This window comes from Protopterus annectens, chromosome 4.part0 (genome assembly GCF_019279795.1).
Source record: "Protopterus annectens isolate FY-2018-M chromosome 4.part0, PAN1.0, whole genome shotgun sequence".
NCBI lineage: Eukaryota > Metazoa > Chordata > Ceratodontiformes > Protopteridae > Protopterus > Protopterus annectens.
Window position 1 is genome coordinate 1065585366 of NC_056733.1, and position 12737 is coordinate 1065598102.

Below are 12737 nucleotides of genomic sequence, written 5' to 3' on the forward strand. Positions count from 1 at the left end.
TCCGGGATAGGACACCAGGAATTGTCTTTTCTGGGAACCAGGAAAAGTCTCGAGTAAAAACCTTGTCCCCATTCCTCTTCTGGGACAGGTTGAATAGCCCTAATGCTTAGATGAGACAGAACCTGCTTTTGAGCCTCTGCCCACTGATTTGGGGGTAGGTCTGGCCAACCGTTTGGGGTTGGTAAGGAGTGGAAGTGGAATCTGTATCCTTGGGAAACTATATTTCAAACCCATTTGTCTTGGGTAATGAATTCCCAGTTTTTTGCATGCAGGACGATCTTTCCCCCTAAAGGAACAGTCAGTTGAGCAGGGCTTGGAAGGTTTAAAGTTATGTCATTGTGACAGTTTACTATAGGGGGGTGTCTTACTACTCCCAGCTTTGGAAGTGGGAGCCCCCCCCACTGCTTAGGCCTGTGAGTACCTTGAGACTGAAGCCTGGATGGTCTGCTGGTTCTGGGTTTGGACTGAGAAGGCTTGGAAGAGGTAGGAAAGGACCAATTCTTAGAAGGCCAGTGCCTACTAAATCTTGGAGGCTGTACTTGCAGGAAATCTTTAACAGTTTGCATAGATTTAATTTTTTCCTCCATCTTTTTAAGTACTTCATCTTCTTTGCTGCCAAACAGGTGGTCTTGGTTTAAGGGAGCATCTAGTAATTTAGCTTTAACATGATCTGGCAAAGTTTGCTCCTTAAGCCAAGCATGCCTTCTAAGTACAGACCCAGTGACAGCGGCCCTGCAAGATGCCTCTAGTGAATCAAAACCACACTGCAAAGTATGTTTTACAACTTGTTCAGCAGAATGCATTAAATCCTGTAATTCTTTATTTTCAGCACACTCAGGAATCATTTTCTGTTTAAGCAATCCAATAATATGTTGCTGACACTTTAATACATGAAACTGGCAGTTTAAGGCCCTAATGGCCAAAGTTGCAGAAGTGTATACTTTCTTACCCCATCTGTCCAGGGCCCTGGAATCTCTATCAGAGGGGGTAGGGTTTTCGGCAGTAGTAGCCTTAATGCCTTTGGGTCCCTGTGAAATGGTCTCAGGATCCACAGTAGGATTCTTAAAGAGGAACTTGTGAGAGTCAGGTACTCTAATATTGGTCAGGTTTTCTGGGAGCCGGAGGTAAAGTGTCAGGGGCCAGGCTAGATTCCAAGAAGGTATTATCTATAATGTCTAGTACAGGAGGGATAGCTAAAGGCCTGTGCTGAGGTACGAGGAAGAATTCCCTAAGCCTCTTTTTGGAGTTGGAGTAATCCTGGCTTTCCCAGCAGAAATGCTCCCTAAGAGTATGCCAAGTTTCAACAAAAGAGAAATCTTCTGGAGGGGAAGTAGAGGGAATGGAGTCCTCTGCATCAGAATCCTCAGAGGTAGTTAAGGGCAACTCCCGGGCATCAGAGAAAACAGAAATTTTATAATCCTGATCAGAAGAATCAGAAGGAAAATCAGTTCTAGGTTTTTTTAGAGGGAGAAGGGTGGCTTCCCCTGATTATAGTAATAAGGTCTTCAGCCATTCTTTGTTTTTTAGGCATAGGGGCCTACCATGCAGTCTGGGTGTTGGTTTTCTAGGCGTGGGTCGAGTTTTACGCCTTGAAGAAGATGGTGTCGGTTTAATATGCAAGTCAGCAGGCCTGAATACACCCTCAGAAGCCGGTGCCTGCACAGCGGCTCCGGACCCATCCAAGGTAGAGACATCCACAGGTTCCACAGTCGAAGAAGCATCTCGCGGCATACTGGACTCGAATGGGTCTCAGTAGAGGCCTGCGACTCTGAAGTAGTGGGTATCCGGGGCTGCGAAAGCACCTCACTGAGTAGCGGCGAACTGGCGGTTAGCTTAGGAGAAGCGTCGTCTGCAGCTTTGGACCTATGCAGTCTGTCTCTATCTTTATCTTTGCAGTATTTTTTTGAACGTCGGTAGTTGGGTGGCTTACTGAAGCCATTTCTGGATAACTGAACTGAGTACCAAAATATTTAGATACAAAAATGAACAGATGACGAATAGTTCGAGGTTTGAATAAAGCACAAAACCGACAGCAAGGTACGTCGTGGTCTGTGCCTAGGCAAGGAATGCAATACGAATGAAAATCTTTATGAGGTATTTGCTTTCCACAAGAAATACAATTGTTAACTTTTACTGACATCGGTTTAGAGCAAGAAAAAGGATCCCCAACGGGGTACTTAGTTTAGTTGAAGACTTCGGATCTGAAACTCGAAAACGAAAATTTCAGGAGTCGGACAACCGGCACTTGCGAACTGCTTCTGCTTCGTGCACCACACGGCAAATAAGACTAATGTAATTGGTGTCGGCTGCATGCTTTATACCCCTGACTACCTGACGTCATAGAAGATGAGACAGCAACCGACGCAGGACCCAAGACATTGATAATCAGGCCGACTGGGGGTAACCTGCAAGCAGATAACCCAAATTTAATGACTGCAACAGTGAAACACGAAGGACATCTGCCATGTCTGTACTATCCCTTGTTGCTTCTCTTTTTGCATCCCAGTCTCCTATCATTTGCCCAAATACCTGATAGAAGTCTGTTTCTAATGTGACAGTCTGCATGCTGCAGCATTTCTGATCTGTCCCCTCCTTCCTATTTGCTAATGTATTCAATCACCAGTGTAAACGACTGTGGACTCAGAGTTGAACCTTGATGCACACCTATTCCCTCTTGGAAAATTTCCTCATCTGAATATTTGTACTTGTGTCAATGGGTTCTTGTACATAGCCTGCACTAATTCTACCAACGTTTCCATGACTTACAAACATTGCACGACTGCCCAAATCAGTTTTCTTTGGACCCTGTCTAGGAATGCCCAGCTGGACTCATCTCCAACTTCTTCACCACTATTTAAAAAACTGTTGCTTGCATCCGTTATGAATGGTGTCTGATGACCATCTTGTTTATCATTTGGTCTTTGCAATCTGATACAGCTTCTCTATGTCATTATGTTGAACAACTTTTCAAATCTAGTAGTTTCTCCACTGATGCCTTATTTTTTGTCATTGTACTGCTTTCTCAGCCTCTGTTAGCAAACCAGTATTCCTTTTAGGGTGGTCCATCTTTTCTAGCTCTCATTTGTTCCTGCTCTCCACCTTTCTTTTAGGTTCATAGCTATACAACAGGCCAGTGACCACTAGAGCCATTATAAACCTAGCCATGCAACCCAATCCAAACATTGGGGATTTTCTAGGAGCAGGTATCTTGGGAAACTTCTAAGGATTATGTGGGGGAGTAATGTTAGTTTGGGCACAGTTACTATCTGCCTCTATCAGAGACATGGGGGCTAGACCCAAGGTGAATTTCTGATTTTCCATTCATTGGTCAAGGTTAATAGTATAAGGTAGGGACTCTGCTTCACATGGATGGGAAGCCTGTTAGAGGGGATCCTCTGAGACATCTGTCTTGCCAACATGTCATATTTATGTTTCAAGCAAAATTTAAATCCTTGGATCTAGAGGTTCTGATGCTGCTTGTTTTGCAGATGTGCAAAAGGTCCAGAGCTGGAAGTGAGGATGCCTTGTATGCTGGACACAGACTGCCTCTTAGTACCCTGTAGGAGAGAATACAGGGCTTTAAAGGTGATCAGTACAGGACAATGTGTTTATAAAATATACAGACCAAACAGCAACACTGTCATAACCATGAAAACAAAAGGGAAAAAAAAAACAGTATGAAAATATTTCCCTCATAAGTGCTTTGTAAGCAATGCGTTTATACCCTGGATTCTCCTGATAAGAAACCTTTACACATGTGCAATAGCTGGAATGCTTACAGTCAAGTACATGCCAAAGGAGGAATTATACTCAACGGCTGTCTGGTAAGAGCCGAATAAAGTGGCACTATGACCTCCTTGGATCTAGATGGCATACTCTCACTTATAAGTTTGATGACATAGAATGATTTTCTTACTACCTTGGCCACAAGTCGGTCAAAGGCCAGATTAAGGACTACATATATTCCCAGTTCCCCAACTACTGGGTTAGGTCTTAGGGGTTTGTTATCAATGCAGTAATTGGCCTGGGTGCAAGTTTTACCTAAATGCACTATAAATGCATTTCTTGGCACAGAGTTTTAATCTTTGACTTTGGCATCACTCATTTGTCTGTATTATACCCTCTTGTAAGATGTTTGTGTCGTGCAGGGGGTCTAAATTTGTCAGCGAGCAGATCTGCTTTGTCACTTTGCTCAGTGAAGATGTTACCACTGACCACTAGTACAGCACACTGCTGTGTGCTGCCTTTGAGGTTAAGGACATAGCTGCAGAAGGACTTGGGGTTATCTTTAGCATGTGAGGCTATACTGACCACATAACTGGCCTTGCTGGACTTCATTAGTCCTCTTAGCTTTTTGCTTAGTTTAATTAGAGAGCTGTTGCCATTACAAGAGCTGCTCTTCATGACATTTTTCCTTCTGTTATATACCATATTAAAGTTAGGATTCCACCAGGGTGGTTTGTTTTTAAGAGTTTGTTTTGGGCTTACTTCTAGTACATACAGTAGCCTCTATACAGCCATTTACATGGTTGTAAAGGACCTCTGATCAATTCTGCTTAGGTTACGGTGAACTCTAGGACAAGAATGGCAGTAAATTCTAACAAACTATCACTTACCAGGCTGTAGTTTGCTTTGGAATAGTTCCTGTTACAGGGTTTGCTGGGGTTAGAGTTGCTTTTCTTTCTTTCTCAAAAGAGAACGCATTGTAGTCCAACCTCAACAGTGAGGATGTGACACTGGGGGGGATGCAATGGTTTCCCATATTGGTGAGCACCAGGTCCAGTATGCTCGAACCTCTGGTAGGTGTGTGCACTATCTGGTCAAGGGTATTTGTATATTTATTAAAGTCCAAGAACTGTCATGCCTGCAAGTTTGAGGGTGTATGTTTCCCAGTACATCTGATACCTCCCTGGATTTCTGTATTCCAACACTACTTTTTCTTAAGTATCTCACTACTTTCTATCCTGGCACTACCCTTTCTCTATCCTTGTATTTCTCCCTTATGCCGCAACCTTTTCAACCTTCCACTCAGTATGTGAATCACCTCATGTTCTCTTTCCATCTCATATCACTATTTTCTTACTTGTACGAGATTCTCATCCCTTAGTTTTTAATTTTCTTCTTAAGCTTGTTTTTTCTGAAATGGAATTTCTCCCACATTCCAACTTCCTCCTGTTTATTCCTTCGTTCAGTCTCTCCTCTGTGTACATACCAAGCTTCTGTTTCCCTTGTCCTCTCTTTTCTCATTAATTAGCGCACACATACCTCTCCTCCTTCCACTACCTCACTTCCCCTTTTGCCTAACTAAACATTTTTGCTCTAGTCCTATAGTCTGTATGCCTTCATCCCATCATCAAGTGTGAACGGACTGAAATACCTGCCTCCTTCTCTCTACTTCCCACACTTCACCTGGTTTCCTGCACTGGAATTAGTAAATATATTGCATTTGCTTCTCTATCAAGAACATTGCTTCTTCTTTCTCTTCTATTAATGTTACTCACATATCTGATAAACATACTATCTCCTTCTCCATCAGGCTCTTATTTTGTTTTTACATTCTGGGTTAGTCAAGAGGGTGGCGAGTGGCTACCACTTTCAGAAACTCTACTGTGTTTGTTAGCTATTTTTACTTTCCTTGATACAATCAACCTGCCTATAATGTTTCAATTTGCTGCTTATGAACTTTGGTAATACCTGCACACTAATTCCAAATATGTGCTTCTTTACAAAAGCTACAAATGGTAGCTGTATTTGTTCTAAAATGGGAATCTATGGATTATGCTTTGCATTTGTTTCCAGAAGCAGTCAAGCTGGGTGTGCTCAGCTGTGTATGAACATCTCTAGGGAGCAGGAGTGTCCTTCAAGCACACTTATGCATGGAGGACAAAAAAGTCAGACTGTTGCCACTTAGCTACAAAAGAACTGCAAAATAAAGGTCACAAAAACAGGAACATTAAAAATAAATCTGAATTTTCAAATCAAAACTGACAAGCGTCTCAGCCAAACAGATAATGTAGATCACAAGTAGAAGGGTTCTCAGAGCTCATGGAGACTGAAGTGACCACTGCAAGCAGAAGAACTGGAGATATGTCGAGAAGTCAGACTCCAGTACAGTAGTGTGAGACTTTCACAAGTATCCATGAGACAAAGGTCACCTAAAACTACTTGGAAAACTGTACTGATGGAGACAACTGTAGGTAGGAATATCCAAATGCAATGCATAAATGTTTCTCAAATTAAGATGTGTCCATTAGGTTATGTTGCTGAACTGGGGAAATGTCTCGAGAAGCACTAAAGCAGTGTCAGGGTCCAGGTACATAGCACCATAACATTATATGCAAAGTTTTACTGAAAATTGTCTTTATTAGCAGTTGTAGCACTAATCAACATGAACCTTCTTCCAGACACAGCCCAGGAGCACTATCCAGTTAACTGCTCTTAACGAAAGAGACTCTGCAGGCAAACTGAGGCAGACTGAACTGAACCACGGACAAACAACGCATTGAACCACGGACAAATAATGCAGCTCACTAACAGCCCAGTCTTAATACTCTCTGGCAACTGCCACATTTGTTGCTGCAAATAATACAATCCACCTTTCAATCATTAATAAACAATTCTCTCAGATGTGTTATTAACAAGAATACATTGCCACAAGATAAGGCGAAACACTGTATCAACCCAAACCATGAACATTCAGAGATTAATGAAAGTATGCTTGGTTATACAAAAACAGTAACAAAATTCTAAAATTCATCTTTTTAACAAATCAAGTTATGGAAACTATATTAAAAGGTATTCCTCTATGTTACCTTATGGTGAACGCACACAAAAATATTTCAGCAGTCCTGCTCAGTGAGGACTTATTCTCTACAGACTTTCTCCATTAAATAGTGACAGACAAATTCTGTAACAAGATGGGCAAAACATCCAAAGACAGTAGAGAAAACTGTACAGAGTGAATGAGAAAAAGTAAAATGAGAAAATAAGACTATAACTAGTGACTTTTTATTATTCACCGACACCAATCTTCTGAATAACGTAACGCATAAGAGTACATCACACAGCTATTAATACTAAAGTTTGGTTTATCCCTCTGGGCTACCAGACTACTGCCATTACCTTCTGTAAATATGAACTAGTTTAGCTACACAATGAATAAGTGTATGGAAATACATTTGTAAATGATCAACCCAAAGAAAAACAGTACACAGAAAAGCAAGCACATTACCCACTACGTTTTTTTTTTTTTTGGAACAGAATAGCAACGTGGCAAGCAGTTCACAGCCGTTGTAACATCTATTTCAAAGGGCAATACTCAAATACAAATCTGCGCTAAGCTATACTAAGCCTAAAAACGATTTAACAATTTCTAGAAATATGAGAAATAGAAATAAGAAAAAACTTACGGCTTATAGAAAAGGCTGTAAGGTGGATCCATTACTATAAGCTGGGTCAGAACGGATACAACGACCAGAACCAGAACTGGTAGTAGCTGAATAAATGCTGTAGATATACCCTAAAAGAAACATTAAAGCAACTACTTAAGGTTTAATATGCAAACTACCTGTTATTTGATTGGTTTAGGGTTAAGATAATTAACAAATCATAACTAAAATGTCTCAGAGTTCTATTTCACAGCTCTCTCATGCGTGACTATGTATACACATACACAAAACAATACTAGTTAGTTACATCATTCAAAAGTAACTGCAGGATTCAGTTCATAAATAGGAACAAGATGAAAAAACAGAAGTGGACAGTCAGGACAAAAAAACAAAAGAAGGCTTCAGCACTAAGTGTAAAAGAGACTACAGCAGGGCAGTAGAATGGAGTACCATGGACCTACATGCAAAGAACATGACACTCTTTAGGAAGCACAAGATATGATCCTGTAAGTCCCAGCACATTCAAAATGAACCGATTCACACAGTAGATTAGAAAATTCACTTAAAGCATTTTTGTCACTCCCCACCCCAAAAAGTGATGAGATTGCTGTTCCTTCGAGAAGTGGGGAACAACACAACTCTAAACTACCAAAATCTCAGACTTTGTATATATTCATACCTGTTTACACTTTCAGTTCAGTTATTCTGAAATTGCAGTTACTGTCAATTTAATCAGGCATCCAGAGAGGGTACACCTGTCCCAGTTTGCATCATATACATAAAGTTAAATGGATGTGTTTGGTACAAAACAATGATGCTCTAGTAAATGCAAGATACATGGCACAAAGCTGGCAATGGTTGGCTTCTTAATGAACTCTGGGGCCATGTGTTTCAGGGTTTATGAACTGTGTTAATGTTTATCTTTTGCTTATTCTGGATGTTTACAGCGAGAATACTGGACTAATTGGACTGACTTTACTCGATTTGGATTTTGCCACTCTAATATTTTTTCCAATTGCCTGAGGTTCTGTCGCAATCTGTGGGATGCCTATGAACTGTATTAACTGAGAAGCTGGCTAGTGGAGTGCTCCATGGATTTACAGGAACTTGTACATCAAGAGTCCAACCTGGAAGGTGTAAAAGGAGTCCAAGTGTAAACTGTTCCAGGATCATCAACTAAAAGACTGTTTTCACTTGTACCAAAACTACCACATGGACTTATTACTATTGATATTTACAGGGTTCCTAGCTCAGGTTATGGCTCAAGGGGTATTTTTCTTTTTACATCAACCAAAAAAGTTTTAGCAGAAGTGTTAACCAGCCATGTGTCGTCAATATTCATTTGCCCTAGTGTTTATTAGACACTTGTGTTTATTTGGTCTTATGTCAGTCCTTGCCATTAATTTACTTGGATAACTGCTTTGTATCTTCCTAGTTACTGAAGCATGAGACAGTCACCTGTGCGGAACAACTGTTCCACCATAGCATTTAGAATTTCACTTAAGTTTAGTGACTATAAATAATATGAGGCTGCTTTGATTATTACTTTGGTTCATTTATTACTTTGTTGTTACACTGGTTACTTACTTTTTGTTTTGGTTTTGTTAAATATGAGCTACTACCACACTTTGCATTTGATTACAATTCTTCTGTTATAGGATTACTACTACTGTGTTTGGGCTTTTATACCTCACATGATTACTAATTGCACTGCACCCTTTTATCCCAAATCCGTCTACTTCCGCAGGTCTTTCATTTTTGCAGAAACCTACATACTTTATGTAAACACTGTCGTGGCCATTGCAGACTAGTTGGAAGAGCTGCCCATGTGCACTCTGGTTGTAAGGTTCTCAGCACTCCCACCACTTCTCTGGGATGAATCATCAGATCTTCCATCCTCAAATGGTACCCAGGGTCCTAAAGTTCCAGCCTTTCATCAATGACATATCTGGGAACCGTCCTCCTGTGGCCCCCTCTTAGGGTGCTACATGCTAATGCTGGGTCAGTTCATAAGACCAAGATTATCTCAGATCTGTTGCAAAAAGCAGACCTTGCAACTTTGGCCCTTATTTGATCTCTGCCATTTCATCAGGTTTATTGATGATGCAGTGCCCTAGGAGGAGGAGGGAGGATAGGGGCTGGGTTTACTACTTGTACGGACTGCAGGCTACAGCTAAAGTTGACACTAGGGAGACCAATTCTTTTGAACAAATCTTTCATGCAGGAGCAAACAGTTTCACCTCACTTGTCATCTACCCAGTGAAGTGTGGACATTCTTACAAGAGTTCACTGGTTTCTTACTTGACTTAGTTGATCACCAAAGCCAAATTATGCCTGGTGACTTTAATCTCTGGGTAGAGGAGGAGTTAGCTGCTCTTGCCCAAGAATTTAGCTGTAGTATGAAAGGCTTTGGGTTTGCCCAGGTTATTATCTCTGCAACACAAAGGTCAGACATTAGACTTGGTCTTCCTTATCTGATGTGACCACATCAGACCTAGTGGTAGAGCCTGTCCCTTGCTCTAACCATAGGTTTACAGGTTCATAGGTTGGTACTAGGCTTTTGGCCTTAGGGCCTATACAAGCCTAGCAATAACAATTCCCAGACTATTTCTTCCCAGAATATTTACTTCCCTGGACCCCTGTCTAGCAGGTCAACTGACGTGATCCCCAGGGTGAATTTCCCATCTCCCATCCAATCGTCAAGGTTCCTTTTGAAGAGGGGAAAAGAGGCGCTCTGCTTGACATGTATGGGCAGTCTATTCACCAACCACTTTCTTGTTCACTTCTGCCTAAAACGCCCACAATCCTGAACTGAAGCTAATCTGTCCTACTAATTATATTAGCCCAGAGCTTTTTTTCTTCTATGCTCTTAAGTTTCTACCAAAATACAGAACTGATTCTCTAAACGCATTGGTAGAAGCCTCTGTTCTTGGCACTAGATTCTTTTGCCTCAAGTCATGTACTCCCTGCTTCTGCTAGAGATGTGAACCATGATTTGACAATCTCCAATGATGAAAAAGGTGTAGGATGGAGTGTACTATGCCACACATCAAAGTCCTCTTCCTTTCTCCAAGGAGATCTCTCTGGTGAGAGATCAGCCTGCATCACTTGTCTGTGTGTAGATCTGTCTGACCATTAAAATAACATTATCTACTGCACAATGCGAATCTGATGCTTAGATCTTCTCTGATATGATTGCTGACATCACATCTGCTCTTCTGCGATTAGATTCTGTGGGCATTACTTAAATACAGGCATGTTCACCTCCTGCTCCTTGGATGGAGTTTGACTTTCCTGACTAGTAGGAATTCATATAGTCTGGTACTGCCCGGCAGTCTATAGCTTGGAGCCTTGTCCATCACAACTGATTTTGGACAGTCTTGTGTGCTTGGATTAATGATTTTTAGATACTGGTTATATCTTTAAGATCAAGAGTTTTCCATCTGTATTGAAGGAGACCATTGCTATCCTTACTCTTAAGAAACAAACCTTAGATCCCAATGCCAAATATTACCCAATCTCAAACTATACTTTTTTTGGGTTATTGAGAAAGTTAATAAGCAGCTTGATGCATTTAATAGCCAATGGATTTGTGGATCCATTACAATCCAGGTTTTGCTTTCAGCATAGTACAGAAACTGCTCTTGAGTAAATGAGCTTCTAATTGCTCTAGACAATTGGTAGTGCTCATTACTGGCCATCCTGGATGTCTCAGTGCCTAATACCACTGATCATGACCTTCTGATTAAGTGCTTATAATCTAACTATGGTGCATTAGCCTAGTAATCACTTATGAATCTAATGATCACAGGGGGGCCTTTTTAAGCCTAGCTATGCTTCCCAAATGTATCTAACAAGTTTTAATACCCTAGTGTTATTTAAGGGGTATACATAAATTTGGACAAAGATGGTCAAACATTTACAGGCTGCCTCCGACTACAAGGCCAGGCCAGGGGTAAATTTTCAATTACCCATCCACTGCACCAAGTTATGTTTTAACCAGGTTAGGGAAGAACTTGACAGTCCATGAGAGGTATGCCTCTTAGCATTTTGGCTGCTTTCAAAAGGTCTGTTCAGAATTTAATTCCACTCTGCTGCACTATTTGATGTGTGGTGTACAATAGAGCTCTATCTTAAGCCCGTTGTTTGTTGTTCAAGGTTTACATGTTTCTTTTGGGAGATCTTATACAGGAAAGGAGACTAGCATACCATATATCCCATCTATGTAATTGTACAAACATGATAGTGTCCATCAGATTTTCTGTGCTTATTCAAATGTAAATCACTGTTAAATGTACTGTGTACGTTGTTTTACTGCATTATGAAGTAACCTGGGTTGTGCCTGTAATGGGTCATAAACTGATCAGTGTTCTACTCTGGTAGAACAAACAAATACTTATGTGGATCACTTACAACTTGTACTTCTCCTTATAAAGTGTGTATCCCTGGCAGAGTATATAGCTGACATTTATTAGTGGCTTTCTTGTTACTGGCTGAACTTAAACACCTCCAAAACTGAGGCTATGGCAATTCATGCAGCCTTGAAGGATTCCTTTGCTCCTCTGCTACCTAGCTTTGTGGCACAAGGTATATGTGAAGTGAGCTTAAAGAAAGAGACCATAAAATGCAAGGTCCAAATCCAGTTTAGACACATTTGTGTTGTTCCAGAGAGGTCACCATACTATTGTACTCTGCCCTCATCAGACCCAGAGTATAATACCCCTTTAGCATGTACCTGACCAGACACATGTAGCAACAGGAATATCCACAAAGGTTCCTTACAGAAAGAATAACGGCAGTAAACACAATGTCCTATGCTGATCACCTCAAAGCCCTGTCTCTTTACTCAGTATCTTACAGACTTCAGAGAGGTGATCTTTGCCCGGCCTACAAGGAATCCTTGGACTGTTTTAATGGAACCTTTTGCACATCCACAAAACAGCATCAGAATTACTAGACTAGATCATGCAAATTTTGCTTGTGACAAATAGGACATGGACAGAAAGATGTGATTCTCAAACAATTCCCATTCTCCGAACAGGCTCCCCATTTATGTGAAGCAGAGTTCTTCCCTATCTCTATTTAAATGCAACTTGGACCAATGGATGGGTAATTGGAAACTCATTTCTGGCCTGCTACCTATGTTTCCGATGAACAAACACAGCCAGTAAATCACCCCACTGTATAAATCAAATTTGTGGGTCACATCTGGGTTGCACATCTAGGTTTATAAGGGCCCTAGTGGTCATTAACCTAGTATTACACCTATGAATATATGGTAGTACTAAGCTGAGTTCACTGCGTGTGTGTAACCTAGGCATTATTTTGGATTGTAGGCTTTTTGGACCA

The 12737-nt window shown here is 41.0% G+C and overlaps 1 protein-coding gene across 2 annotated transcripts in view; it reads right to left on the reverse strand.

Moving 5' to 3' along the window:
* DNAJC18 (DnaJ heat shock protein family (Hsp40) member C18) overlaps positions 1–12737 on the reverse strand; it is a gene marked incomplete at its 3' end in the record, with an annotated part of 495263 nt that overhangs the window by 143632 nt on the left and 338894 nt on the right. For both annotated transcript variants that reach the window (XM_044068998.1, XM_044068999.1), the window contains 1 exon segment: positions 7410–7519. In XM_044068998.1, coding sequence (XP_043924933.1) covers positions 7410–7519 — 110 coding nt within the window.